Here is a 15,590-nt window from a genome sequence, read left to right on the forward strand (position 1 = left end):
ATGTTCACCGAAAGTATATCTAATAACCTCTAGACTAGAATCTTAGCGCTCCAGCGAATGTCTTTTGTTGTCGCAGTCTCCTGCGCCGTTTATAATGGTGGCGCCATCTAACGGTGCAGTGGAACACTAACTCGAACACGGACACCAGGCTGATGCCCAGGAGAATCACGCATTGGCTGCTGATCGAGCCTGAAATTCAATGCATATGGTAAAATTCTACATTTAATATATGAAATTAAATATTTACCTACTTGTCATGGTGGTATTAACTACTCTCTATAGTTTATGGCTGAAAAGACGATTGCACTCTCTGGGTGTTGGATTGCAACTTCAGTAAGACACTGTTATTTTCTATTACGCGATTACGTCCGATTTTACCCAAAAAACGAAGGTCATTGTTTTTTTGTACTTAATTCTGATGCAAAATATTACTATACTCACCGATCGTCTCGTACCAGTCGGAGTTACTCATCACCGCGTAAAGATACTGGTCTTCCGACGAGTAGAAGAAGTGGAACACGCTCGTGTTTATCAGGGACAGGCCGTGTCTGGCGAATAACATTTAAGGTCAATGTGGAGTAAAGAGTAAAGTAAGTATAATGTGAAGTGTCTATCAGTAAAGACCGTCTACACGCACTTTCGTCGCTTCAACTCTTGGCCTGTACACATACTGCACTTACACTTTGAGGATGTAACCAAACGGAGACGCCTTGTCTGTAATAGGTAAATCAGTCTGCCGATGTTTGCGGGGGAGGGGCACGTCAAATGTATACGTAACGTAAAAATAGCTGTCAGATAAACGTCAGTCCATACAATGTGTATGATCATTATATTAGAGTCTGTGCGGAAAGAGAAGAGTCTTGAAATATATGGAATCCAATAAATTCTACGACTCTTCTCTTTGCGCACAGACTCTATATTATATCTATGATATGACCATTGGTCATAGAGTTTCGGCAGAGGGGAACGCCTATTAATGGCGTCTGGTTATATCCTCCAAGCACTTACAGTTCGGTAGAGCAGAAGGAGCGAAACTCTTCATTTCTGGCTGTGTCTGAGCGAAGTATGTCTACAAATACGAGACGAGAGTACTTGCCCTCCAAAAAATTTATACTTACCCGTTTATGCCCACGTTTACCTTACTTAATTGTTTAAAGGGGGTAGGATACCTACTTAAACAAAAGGCAGAAGTGCACAACGGATTTTTTGTCAAACTAGGGGTATTTAGCCAAACTGCAAAAGTACTTTCACCTTTCAGTAGGAACTATAGCATTATCTGCTCATCAAGTTGCAACAGCCAATGACTTTTGATTCACGTGAAGGAATACGACTGGACACATGGGGCCAAGATGACAATCGTTGATAGAATAGAAAACGCCAATCCAAACTTAAATAATGTCTGGAAATAATCACGTAACTTTTCGTATCATTTGTCATCCCGAAAAAAATGAAATTTTCTTTTGGCGTTTATCGATGTATCATTGTCATCTTGACTGCGCCTCTAGCTAACTTAGGCCCACTTGCACCATCCCACTAACCCGGGGTTAAGCAGTTAAACCGTTAACCCAGTGTCCAATTGTTACTGGTAACCCTGGTAACTCTTTACCGGTTAACCCCGGATTAGTGGGATGGTGCAAGTGGCACTTAAACACGAGATCACTAACTCACGTGAATCTGTCCAGGAACACTGACTTATGGCGGCCGAAGAACGGGGCGTAAGAAGCTGTCACACGGTAGACGGGTCGGGCGCAGTCCGCGCAGCACCCGGAGCAGAAGAGGGCGTCCTGCAGCTCCTCGCTCAGGGTCTCTCCGTCACGGTCTTCCAAGGTGTAGCCCGTGGGGTGGTAATACATGAACTTCTCTGGAAAATACATACACAATCAATATAGGGGTTGTAAATGGAGGCGGAGAAATGTTGGATTGTTGATGGAAGTTGATCTAATCTAAACAATCGACTTGAGGTCAACCGAGGTAAAGTGTCTCTTGTGGTAAATGCGTCATTTGAAGATATCTTCGGAACGCAACATATTATAACTCTTATAGCCGTCTGCATTAAAAGTTCAGTGACCACACTTCAAACAGAGAGGGTTGCAATAGTTCTAAAATGTTCTGTTTAGAAGAAATCTTTAAACCACGCATTTACCTCAAGTGATGCATTTACCTCGGTTGATCTTAAATTTTACATCACAGCAGACGACATCCGCGGGTGTATGATGGACGGAGTTATTGTGATAAAACACCTATCACTTTTCGACACACGCTGACGGTTGAGACACGCTGTCATTAATTATCACGCCTGCTACGCTGGAACCTTGATTAGCACTAACTAACCTGTTACCTCGATGTTTGTTCAAGCAGGTCAGCTCGTTAAGTATACCCGCTCATGCGGGTGCTGTAGGGAGTCAGGAAAACTGCCTTACAACCATAGCACTCAAGCAGACAGTATCTGCATGGGATGAAGTAACTTGATTATTACAGATACCTCGGTGCTTATTCAAGCAGGTCGTTGAGTAGACCAACTCATGCTCTTGGGAGTAAGACAATCAGCAATACAGCCACAGTACTCCAGCCCAGCAGACAGTAGCTGTCGGACTAGCACATGAGTGGCGCGACAGTATCTCGCGGCGAGATAGCATACCCGTCCCTCTTCTATGTACTTAGGAAAAGACTGGTAGTGCAAGGCCTACTGTGTGCCATGCCTAACTTATTACTGTTACCTCGATGCTTGTTCAAGCAGCTGAGCTCGTTGAGCGTGCAGACCCGCTCCTGCCTCGGTTGCAGCGAGTAGGGCACGCAGCCGCACAGCTGCAGTGCCGCATTACGGCGACACTCCAGGAGACACCAGGAGTAGCTGCGGCTGGAGGGAGCGGCGCTGGACTCGGAGATGCGGCAGCCTCGCTGACAACAACACCATGCAAAATAAAGTTATGAACCCAAGACTATTTTTCACATATTTTTTTATACCACCTCGGTGGCAAACAAGCATACGGCCAGCCTGATGGTAAGTAGTCATCGCAGCCTATAGACGCTTGCAACTCCAGAGATGTTACATGCGCGTTGCCGAACCTTTAAAAACCTGTAGGTACACTCCTTTTTTGAAGAACCCATACTGCAGTGCAGCCCCTCGGGAAAACTCGGCAGGAGCTCGTTCCACAGCCGGATCATACATTATAATGTATGATACATTATCATATATGATATATCTCAACTTTTCAGACATGACAGGTTGACAGGTTGCCACCCAATTTATATTAGAGCCTAGGATAACGCTTCATGCTCATTAGTATGATGTGCAGTCGACGTTAAAAATATTTTTACACTTTTTGTACTGAAAAATTTAAATATCTTTGACGTCGACTGTACCTGCGGGTGCTAAGCTAATATTTTGTACACAACATACGATGAAGCGACATAAACCCACCCAAGCCTCAGTGAAGTAGACTATCTCTGGGCTGACAAATTGCGCGCGCACGGAGATGGTGTAGTAGGATGAGGTCTCGCGCGGGGCGAGCTGCACGCGCACAGACCCGCCCTCCAGGAACGGGTACTCGGTCCCGTCGAATATCAGCACCTGACAATCATAAAAGCTGTTACGGGCGTAAGAATGCACGATTGCATTTCATAATTTATCTTTAAATACTGAAATAGATGTCATATATTAAAGATAAAGTGACGAAACCCTCCAGTGGTGAAGGCCGGATTCGAACCGGCGTCTTTAGCAATCCGCGCGGTTATCTTTAAATAATTTAAACAGTAAATTTTACAGATCTATGCAGGCTGTATAAAGCTGCGATACGCGCCACGCCACCGAAATAAATTGTCGTTCTTGTGGAATATTCATACTCCATCTTACAACTCCACTTGCCTTTCGAAGGATAAGGGGATCATAAACTATTAACGAGTGAAGTCGCGTTGTGCTGAGGGCGTGATATTATCAAAGGAAAAATTATCGTTCAGTGGTGACGCCGCGCGCTGCTCTGACGCGGGTAGGTTTTATCTTGCGTTAATTAAACTATTAAGAAGTAGACCCGTACCTCAATCCCAGCAGAAGGTTTCCTCTCATAAGCGAAGTCGTCAACGTCTTCTCTGACGGCCACGGAGAGACCGTTTTCTAAACCGACCTTATTCAAGATCTTAGGAGACATGTGGCGATCATAATCCCTAGAAATACGTAAAGTGACTGAAATAGCAAGACACGTTCGTATGTTTCCGTGAAAATACGATGGAAAATCATTATGCATAACGAAGATGATATATAAAGCTCACTCGTATCGGCCGTTGAACACGCAGCACACCCCGACGGAGGTGACGCGGGTCGCGAACAATCTGTCGCAGGGTTTCTCTTTACCAGCCCACGAGCATTTCAGCAGGACGTCCTCGCAACTTGGGGCTAGCTGTGGACAGGGAATTTGGTGAAAGTTACTTCTCATTGCATTTTTAAGAACATATGATGGCCCTTAATTTTTAAGGTTCAATATTTCCTCAGTGTGCAGCATGGCTTACTCTGCTGCAGAACAAAGAATTGAGTAGTGGAAAAACTACATAAACTAATTATAACGAACTAAGATCAATTTTAAAATTGATCTTAGATCGTTATAGTTAGTTTATGTAGTTTTACTAAGAGTGACAAAATGTGTTCTGATTCTGAATAATTCATTAGAAAAAAGCGGCCAAGTGCGAGTCGGACTCGCCCATGAAGGGTTCCGTATTTAAGCGATTTATGACGTATAAAAAAAAAACTACTTACTAGATCTCGTTCAAACCAATTTTCGGTGGAAGTTTACATGGTAATGTACATCATATATTTTTTTTAGTTTTATCATTCTCTTATTTTAGAAGTTACAGGGGGGGGGGGGACACACATTTTACCACTTTGGAAGTGTCTCTCGCGCAAACTATTCAGTTTAGAAAAAAATGATATTAGAAACCTCAATATCATTTTTGAAGACCTATCCATAGATACCCCACACGTATGGGTTTGATGAAAAAAAAAATTTTGAGTTTCAGTTCTAAGTATGGGGAACCCCAAAAATTTATTGTTTTATTTCTATTTTTGTGTGAAAATCTTAATGCGGTTCACAGAATACATCTACTTACTAAGTTTCAACAGTATAGTTCTTATAGTTTCGGAGAAAAGTGGCTGTGACATACGGACGGACAGACAGACGGACAGACGGACAGACGGACAGACGGACAGACAGACAGACAGACAGACAGACAGACATGATGAATCTATAAGGGTTCCGTTTTTTGCCATTTGGCTACGGAACCCTAAAAAATCGTGGCAGCATATTTTCCTCCATTGAAACTGTGGATAAACGAACTGCGAAGCCCAATCAAAATTTTATCGTTAATAAATTTAAACTGCCAGAGTATAACTCCATAAGACATACTGGCAGCTGGCATATTAATACAAGGCAGGTAAGAGAAGAGACGAAGTGAAGCTCTATAAACATAACCAGCAATATTGATAAGATTAAAATTAGAAAACAATTCTGACCTTGTGCATAAGTGTCGTGACGTTCAGCACCCCGTCAGGAGCAACCTTAGAGAGATAGTGTGCGAACTGAAGGTCCACCACGGGCAGCGCCAGCGTTAGCAAAGCGCCAGAATCCAGCAGATTCTGACGAATAGCCGCAAAGGAGTAGGTGAGGTTCCGGTCCTTGCTGACTCTGAAAGGCAATCTAAACTCGAGCATAAGCTTCCTAAAATGCAGTTTCTTTTTAGGATCGATGTGAGAGAGATAATGTTCGAAATGGACTGGAGGTCTATTTTGGGCAGCGCCAGGGTCAGAAGGGCGGCAGGAATTAGCAACTTCCGACGAATGGTGGCAGAGAACACCGTTCAGGTCCACTATGGCTTGGACTTGGAGTCATTCATATTTTGGTTTGGTTCTTAATTTAGTTCCTCTCGTATCAAAGGTAAACATGACACAATAATTGGCTTTCCTATTAAGAAAATTAGTCATCTCTGAAATGGGTGACAGCTATTTTTTGCGAGTTTTTGCGAGGCAAATCCTAGTAATCGTTAGGGCCCGGCCACATGTCAGCGGTGCGGCGCCGCCGCCGCCGCGCGGCGCGGCACCGCAGAAATCTGCGGCGACGCCCGCCGCAACGCAAAATTTTGCGGTGCCGCGCTGCGGCGCCGCAAAGCGGTGCGCGGCGCCGCGCGCGGTGCCGCAAAGCGGTGAGTTTCGCCGCGCGCGGTGCCGCAAAGCGGTGAGTTTCGCCGCGCGCGGTGCCGCCAAGCGGCGTGCGGCGCCGCGTGCGATGCCACGCTGCATAGTAAAGAATAAAATTCGACTACCAGTTGTTTAATCAGACATGGATCCCTTCACACGTGTTCTGCTCTTGCTGTTGTTATAGCGATAGCGGTTCGCCAAAAAACGCTGCAAATGGTGTTAAAGGTATGAAAATCAGTACGATTGATCTTTAGGACATTTGAAACAATTTGACCCGAAGCACCAACAAATAAAAAAAACGAGAGGAGTTATGATGTCATCTTCTTTTTGTATGAAATTTAAAAAAAAATTGTTTATCGTGTGTAGTATTAAACGAAAGGGCTTTCTGAGCCGATTCCAAAAATATATCACATCATTACATTTGAGTCATTTTTTTAAAATTATAATAAAAATATTTTTCAAAACATACCAAGTTTGAGTTTCTCCAGATACAATACCGTTAAATTTTTTTTTGTTAAATATACCTCAAATTATACCTAATATCCTCATATCTAATTCTAATAAAGCAATTTTGAAAATATTTACATTTAGTATTTGTTTTAATTTTTTCTACTCCCGTACCTTTAATTGTCATTTAAAAGGTCATCATACACACACCTTTAAACCCCTATGTTATAGTTGTCAAGACAAGTCTAGTCTATTCCCCAAAAAAGTATTTGTGTATACACGCAGTATCTTTTTGGTACTTTTACGATACTTCGTGTAATCACCACTTAAAAAATATTGTATGAAATACATTGTTGCCAACCTAATTTTAATTGATTGATGAGTACTAGGTGCATTGCTGCCAATTTACAAAATATTCATTAGGTTCTATAGTAGAAACAATAAAATTCCTTCAGAAGTCAGAAACGCGCATGTGACACCCGTAATATAGCAAGATCCATAGACTACGAACACCGCTTAGCGTTGCTTGTTAGTCTCCATAGGCTACTGTGGGCAAAATCGAGAAAAAAAACTATCCAAAATTGTAATTTTACTAAGAGCAAGTACCAGGGCCTCATGAGTTACTAGAAGGTGTCGCTGACCATCCGGCCGTGGGGCGCGGGGCGCTGTGGCCGGGTCGCGTATCTTAGCTGTATACTTTTGGTTTGTTTACCTACATATATGTCCTATATGATTCCACTTGTTTAAATTATTATTTTTGTTGAACGAAAAATATTTGTTAAATTTACAATTTTTTTTTTCAAGGTAAGTAAGTGCTTGGTCGTAGAAAAAGTATTGTATGCAACGTTGTTTAACTGAGTCAAAAAATACTCGTGGCGTCTTTATTAACAATTTTCGGCTTCGCCTCAAATTGTTACTCACGCCACTCGCCTTTTTTGACCCCTCTTAAACAACGGTTGCATAAAATACTATTTCAATTTTACAAAGTGTAATAATACCCCTGCCGAATTATACTCATAATGTCATTCGGGTAAATAAGAGTATTGAAACTTGGTTTACATGTTCCTTTGGTAATATCTAAGCTTTAAGTAAGAAAAAGTTCTCATGAGTGGGAGTGGAGAACTCGGGGAAAGGGGGGGGGGGGTTAAAGGTGAGATTTTTCAGTTAATTCTTACATAAATAATTTTTACTACGACTTATAGATTCCGAGATATAAGCGACTTTCTGGAAAAACCGTTATACTTATGTTATACTTGTGTTAGTTGTGTTTACTTACTTAAATTTTATGCTTTCTATTTAAATATTTAATTCAGAGATACACACACACACGATCACACTTCACACTTTGTAAAATTGAAAAATTAAAAAAAAGTACTTCATGTAATTATTTTCAAAATTGCTTTCTTAGGGTTAGATACCTAATATCCTCATAGGATATTAGGTTTAATTTGAGGTATATTTTACAAAAAAATATTGAACGGTATTGTATCTGGAGAAGCCCAAACTTGGTATGTTTTGAAAATTATTTTTATTATAATTAAAAAAAAAACCGGCCATGTGCGAGTCGGACTCGCGTTCCAAGGGTTCCGCACATTACACAATTTTTAACAATAATATATGTTTTTTTTAATGAAAAGTCAGTAAAATGTCTTTAAGAAACCCGTAGGGGTCGGATCAAAAACTAAGTACTTAAGTCCGACTCACGCTTGACTGCATATTTCTAATAGGTTTTCCTGTCATTTATAGGTAAAGAACTATTTAGTGTATTTTTTTCAATATTTTAGACCCAGTACCTAGTTTCAGAAATAAAGGGGGGAAAGGGTCACTTTTTGCCTATTTTCTTGAATAACTGCTAAACTATTTATCTTAAAATGATCATTCCAAAGTTAATTTAATAATTAAATTAATAAACTTTATTTTGAAACACTTTTAGGTACAGAAATTTACAAACTTTTCTCAAAATGAGCTCTTTCATTTGATATGTAACACGATATCCTAGTTTGAAAAACTTTATTTTTTAATTTGCTCTTTTACCTCCCAAAAGTGGTGTTGGTAACAATACCGCCGCCGCATCAAATTGACTCCACAGCAACAGCGATGACGTCCACCGTCACGTCACCGGACCGGTTAGCCGGGGACGGGCCCAGGGACCGGTCCGCGGGGGGATGAGCAGAATCAAAATAACGGCTCGCGGAACGCACACATATCGCGTCGCGTCCAAATTAATTATAAATTATAAGAATATCTTTGTAACTACCAGTAATTAAAAATAGTGTTTACAGTCCGCTATCGTTTTATTCAGCAGTCTAGATCTCCTGGATTCATCTAAATACTACGAACTAGGCACTAGACGCAACAAGTGGCCTACATATTTAAAATTCATTTGTTTACATATATGTCCGTCTTTGGGTCACAAACTTACATATGTGTGCCAATTTTTAACTTCATTAAAAGTGAGTAAAATGTCTTTAAAAACCCCGTAGGGGTCGGATCAAAATCTAAGTACTTAAGTACGACTCACGCTTGACTGTACATTTCTAATAGGTTTTCCTGTCATCTATAGGTAAAGAACTATTTAGTGTAATTTTTTCAAAATTTTAGTCCAGTAGTTTCGGAGATAAAGGGGAGGAATGGTATTTTTTTGCCTATTTTCTTGAATAACTGCTAAACTATTTATCTAAAAAATATAAAAAAAAATTATTTGAGATTCTCAAAATGAGCTCTTTCATTTGATATGTAACACGATATATTTTGAATAACTTTATTTTTTTATTTGCTCTTTTACCCCCCCCCCCCCAAATGTGGCCTCCATATTTAAAATTCATTTGTGTACGTTACATGTCCGTCTTTTGATCACAAACTTACATATGTGTGCCAAATTTCAACTTATTGAAAAGTGAGTAAAATGTCTTTAAAAAACCCGTAGGGGTCGGATCAAAAACTAGTACTTAAGTCCGACTCACGCTTGACTGCACATTTCTAATAGGTTTTCCTGTCATCTATAGGTTAAGAACTATTTAGTGTATTTTTTTCATTATTTTAGACCTAGTAGTTTCAGAGATAAAGGGGGGGGGAATGGTCATTTTTTGCCTATTTTCTTGAATAACTGCTAAACTATTTATCTTAAAATTATAAAAAAAATATATTCGAGATTCTCAAAATGAGCTCTTTCATTTGATATGTAAAACGATATAGTTTGAAAAACTTTATTTTTAAATTTCTCTTTTACCCCCCAAAAGTGGCCTTCATATTTAAAATTCATTTATTTACGTAACATGTTCGTCTTTGGGTCACAAACTTACATATGTGCAGGGATCGGAACCGGTTTTTTGCAAAAACTTAGAAGTAACCATATTTTTCGAATTATTTTATACTCGAAATGTAGAACTCAGTTGTGTTTATAGGTTACGACTTCGTATTATTAGATTGCCTAATTAGAAATGAAGTAATTAGCAAAGAACGAAAAAATACCGTTTCCGTTCCCATACAAAAAATACCGGTATCCGATCCCTGCATATGTGTGCCAAATTTCAACTTTATTGGTCCAGTAGTTTCGGAGAAAACAGGCTGTGACAGACGGACGGACGGACAGACAGACGCACGAGTGATCCTATAAGGGTTCCGTTTTTCCTTTTGAGGTACGGAACCCTAAAAAAAATGACTGAAATGTAATGATAAGATATTTTTGGAATCGGCTCAGAAAGCCCTTTCGTTTAATACCACACACGATAGGTTTCAAAACAGTTTTTTTTAAATTCCATACAAAAAAAAGATAACTCGTTTTTTTTTAATGGTGCTTCGGGTCAAATTGTTTCAAATATCCTAAAGAGCAATCGTACCGATTTTCATACCTTTAACATCATTTGCAGCATTTTACTGAATTTCTCGGTGTACTGCCAGCGCTATTAAGAAGGCGCAGAAATAAAAAAACAATTGAAAAGAAAATTTTGTGTGAACCCATATCTTCGTATAATGAATGAAGATGCAAATCATTTCAAAAGAAAATACCGGCGCGGCACCGCAGAAATCTGCGGCGCCGCACGCCGCTCGGCGGCACCGCGCGCGGCGAAACTCACCGCTTTGCGGCACCGCGCGCGGCGCCGCGCACCGCTTTGCGACGCCGCAGCGCGGCACCGCAAAATTTTGCGTTGCGGCGGGCGTCGCCGCAGAACGGTTTGCGGCGCCGCAGATTTCTGCGGTGCCGCGCCGCGCGGCGGCGGCGGCGCCGCACCGCTGACATGTGGCCGGGCCCTTAGGAATGCGTCGAGTCTGCAACGCCCACAACGCTGCCGTATGATTCCTTTTTCTAATACCTTACAGTCAAGTCCGGATTCGTCCTGAGGTTTGCGAAGTTGGAATCTCCACACAATGTGAATTTTAATTGTTTTGTAGTGAGCGTTCCGACAGAACGTCTAGCGACCGTGAAAGGAAGAGTTTTTGGACGAAGGGTGTGAAATTTCGTCGCTTCCGCGGCTGCTTTAAGTATACCGCAGCCATTATTGTGTGATTTATAGTTGTAAGATTTATTTTAAATTGACATTTCTTTTCAGATTCTTACATGTCAGCTGAAATTTTGTCCAATTTCCTTTGGCTGACTACGTTGAAGCTGCACAACGCCACAGCTGGGAAGGCCAGGTCTTCAATGGAGTGCTGGGCGCTCTGCAGGCTGATGACGAGGGGGGGCTCCGTGACCAGCTGCGCCAGCTTCATGGAGACCGTCAGGAGGCCGGCCACTACGGAGATTGTTACTAGCAGCATCCAGCGATATCTGGAACAATTAAACATTTAGTACATATATTTAAAGCTCGGGTCAGAGTGTGTTGTGAGTTTGCTGCCTACTTGACCAGAGCATATCGACTCATTCGATGTTCTTATGATTCTTCAGGCTTCTCTTGAGTAGCATTGAATTTATGATTTGTTAACTAATCAATAAATGACTATGCTTACGACATAACTTTGCTAGTAATGTACCTCTCACATTGCGGTGTGTCTTCATTAATGATCCTTCTTACTCCTTCTACGGAGCAGTTACTCCAGAACTCCGCCATGGCGTCTCTGAAGCTGGCCCTCACGCGGGCCTCCAGCCCCCATCGTGAACCGAACCTCAACGGACGAGACAGATGCAGTCTACGACGGTGGACCTTCTTGGACCAGACGGATGGGTCTACTGTACGCATTGTCAACTATAGAGTCTGGCTACTGAAACATTACACAAATTTTTGGCGGGAAATTCAAAAAAATCTTGGGCTGGCCACACTTGGTGTAGTAGGAATTATAGTTTTGATACTAGAAAATATTTTTGATTTTCTGTGCACACGTAAAGTTAATAGGTAGGTACCTAAGGAAATAAGTTATTACAATATTTGGCTAGCGAGCCTCTAGTATTTATCTGCACGTACATATACCTAAATGACTACGATATGTTGTTGATAATTTAGCTGCTTGCAAGTGATTTTTATTTTATTGATATTATTATTTATCGCACCAAAATGATGGTTTCCACTTCCACACCAAATAAATTGTATAAAGACAAAAATAAGTAGATAGTAGGTAACTATAACAGGCGGTCTTATCGTTTTGATACACGCATTAAAAAAAATCCTTTGAATACTTAAATTAATTCCTTAACCTTAATTCTACTAGAAAACCAACTCGTAATCACCTCACTAAAGTAACATGCTGTAACTTTCTACTTAAAATAATTATTTAATTCGTAGCAAAGTCGGGCTCCTGGTGTAAGTATTATGCTATAGCAAAAATGTAGGCGTTCAATAAAAACCGGCCAAGTGCGAGTCGGACTCGCGCACGGAGGGTTCTGCACCATCAACAAAAAATAGAGCAAAACAAGCAAAAAACGGTCACCCATCCAAGTACTGACCCCGCCCGACGTTGCTTAACTCCGGTCAAAAATCACGTTTGTTGTATGGGAGTACTAAGACACACTTCATCGATCTAAAAATACTTACCTTAACATCAACATACATTTTGGAAACCTGTAAGTTTGTAAAATAATACCCTCAATTTTATACCAAACATTCAGATCTACCCCGACGTTACGCCAGCAGGTTTCAAAATAAGCTGGTGCAGGTAATACCCTCAAAACTAAAACTACATTCAAAAAGTCCAAACTCAATGGCAATAAAAATATTTAATAAAATTAGTAACGAAATAAATAACACTATGTCCGACAATGAATTTTTTAAAAAACTAAAAGATCACCTCATTAAAAAAGCTTATTATACATTAAATGAATTTTTTCACGATCAATAATTGCAATTAAAAAAGTACCCCTATACAATAAATAACATTTAAGTATAAATAAATAACATCTTGTACAAAAAACTCGATCTCCTCTTGAATAAACTGTTTGCTGTGCCCTACAGGGTGTCATGTTGTACACGATTCTATGCAATAGGTTAAGATACAATGTGATATGCAATAAAGATTATGAGTATGAGTATGAGTATGAGCCCCACTTAAATCTTTATTTTATTCTGTTTTTAGTATTTGTTGTTTTAGCGGCAACAGAAATACATCATCTGTGAAAAATTCAACTGTCTAGCTATCACGGTTCGTGAGATACAGCCTGGTGACAGACGGACGGACAGCGGACTCTTAGTAATAGGGTCCCGTATTTACCCTTTGAGTACGGAACCCTAAAAACGAATCAAATCTTTGTTTTTGTTGGTTTTGGTTAATTTAGTTTAGTAATTAATTTCAAATATAATTGAAATAGCATTTTCGTATTTTGGTTAAAACTCTTTAAGATCACTGTAGATTCTTCTAATATTATACATTCTAATATTAATCTTCCAATATTCTAATATTTAACATATTACTATGTAGGTAGGTACCTATATAAAATTAACGTTCACTGTAAATGAGCATACTAGCATAGTAGGTACTGTGTTTTTAATTTTGATTTGACTTTGCCCTTTGCTAAGTTTCGTGTGTCATGCACTGTCATTAATTGGATTTAATATGCAGAAGTAAAAATCTAATACTGACATGCTAAACAAGGGTATTATGAATATTTTATTATTCTAATTTAGCTTAAAGTCACGGAACAACAGGTAGGGAACAAATAAAAGTACTTAAATCGATTAGCTATTTTCCGAATAGTCCGGAATTAATGAATAACCATAGAGAAAAAAGTACATAGATTGCTCACTCCATACATCAGTTTTAGTTATCTCAACAGCATAAGACTTTCCGGTCGGTGCTACATCTATTGTCAAGTAGCAGTACTGATAGTTCCGCTACTCGATGCTAGATGTAGAGACTGCAATTAATAGTCTAACTGATGTATGGAGTGAGCACTCTTGTCTTACTAAATTTCTCTATGGAATAACTTACGCCTCGCGGTACCTACTAAGTGAAAAGCCGTTTTAAGTATCACTTCATCGTTTATGTCCCGTTATCCCGTGTTAAGTTACAGTCTGTGGTTACAGTGCTTCATAAAGAAGACCTTTATACATAAATGTATAACTTGATAAAAATAATCCAAATAGAATAACTTGGAATAACTTTATAACACCTGCCACCTACAAATTCAAGCATGCCATTTTAAGCGTTCGCCAGACAGCGCCATCTATGAAGCGAAGCGAAAATTGGTGGTTGCCAACTAAAATTTGCGTGACACCGCCATCTATACCAAGTTGCCCGCAATATTACCTAGTAATAGTAAAGATAACAAGCTACCGAGTCACCGACGACGATATAACCAACCACAATTTGAACCACCAACTAAATTTGCAACTAGCTAGAGCAACAATAGTCCGCTAGATGACGCTGTTGACAGTTTTCAGTATATTTGTCAAATCACGCTCCAAAGTGATTTTTATTTTTATTAAATAAACAGGTGTATTTGAATTTTAGTTATTCGATCTGTCTCCGATACGATACCGATCTGTCAGTGTCAAAAGTGACGTGTTTGCTTTAAGCGTAATTTTGTATGGGATTTTTAGTTTCCTAAACGACCGGCTTGGCGCGCTGTTCAAAATTCCATACAAAAACAAACAACGCAAACGCGAACGCTCGTCACGCTACAGAATTCTGCATCAAAATATCTAAAACTGCTGTGAGGGTACTTCCCTTAATTCTGAATATAAGTTTAGGCAAAGAGGATTTGAAATAGAGGCGGTTTGTCAAAGTAAATTATACTGTAGCATAGAGAAAAAAATATACATAGATTGCTCACTCCATACATCAGTTTTGGTACCAAAAAGACTATTAATTTCAGTGAGCACTCTTGTCTTACTAATATATTTCTCTATGACTGTAGCCAAAGAAAATAGACTGACAGAAGATTAAAACTGTTAGAACGCCATTTGACTTTGATCCTTATTCTTTTACTGATATGTGTATATTTGTTAAATGTCAAAAATTAACTCCATCTACTCGAGACTAAGCAAAAGATGGCAGCTACGTAATTGGCTATGAGAGTAACTCTCCATACACTCTATTCTCTTTGGCATTTGGTGTAGTGTAAGTACCTACATAAAGTACATATCTGTTACTGCCGTAAGTTATTGTTCCTAAGTTATCCTTTATCTTGTTAAACTAACCGAAACTCTAGTCTAAGACGGGAGGCCAATTCAAACTTACATTGTGACATCAAAATGATACCTACCTATCTTAATGATGATACAGTTAGATCAAGATATAAATCTGCGACGATTTTGATAGCATACGCAGTGCAAGTGTATTTTATACGTCATAATTTCATAGAAGTTTGACATTTAAAACTTAAAACAACACTTGCACTGCGTTTGTTATGAAAATCGTTGCAGACTTTTCTTGGAAACTCTAGTCGCGCGTGTGAATTTCCGTGTCCGTATCCAGATGTGAAAAAAGCGGCCAAGTGCGAGTCGGACTCGCCCATGAAGGGTTCCGTAGTAGCAAGTAACATATAGCTGGTCAAGCAAATTTTGTCAGTAAAAAAAGGCGCGAAATTCAAATT

The 15,590-nt window shown here is 39.7% G+C and overlaps 1 protein-coding gene across 1 annotated transcript; it reads right to left on the reverse strand.

The window, feature by feature from the left end:
* Window positions 1–1,664: 1,664 nt before the first annotated feature.
* LOC134656033 (acid-sensing ion channel 5-like) lies at window positions 1,665–11,805 on the reverse strand. The gene is made up of 7 exons (XM_063511549.1): window positions 11,600–11,805; window positions 11,187–11,396; window positions 5,501–5,672; window positions 4,267–4,394; window positions 3,422–3,587; window positions 2,718–2,898; window positions 1,665–1,861 (listed from the first exon to the last, which is right to left on the reverse strand). Exons 1-7 carry the CDS (start codon window positions 11,803–11,805, stop codon window positions 1,665–1,667), a joined length of 1,260 nt encoding a protein of 419 aa, XP_063367619.1.
* Between the last annotated feature and the right edge of the window lie 3,785 nt (window positions 11,806–15,590).

Source organism: Cydia amplana, chromosome 17 (genome assembly GCF_948474715.1).
Source record: "Cydia amplana chromosome 17, ilCydAmpl1.1, whole genome shotgun sequence".
Taxonomy (NCBI): domain Eukaryota; kingdom Metazoa; phylum Arthropoda; class Insecta; order Lepidoptera; family Tortricidae; genus Cydia; species Cydia amplana.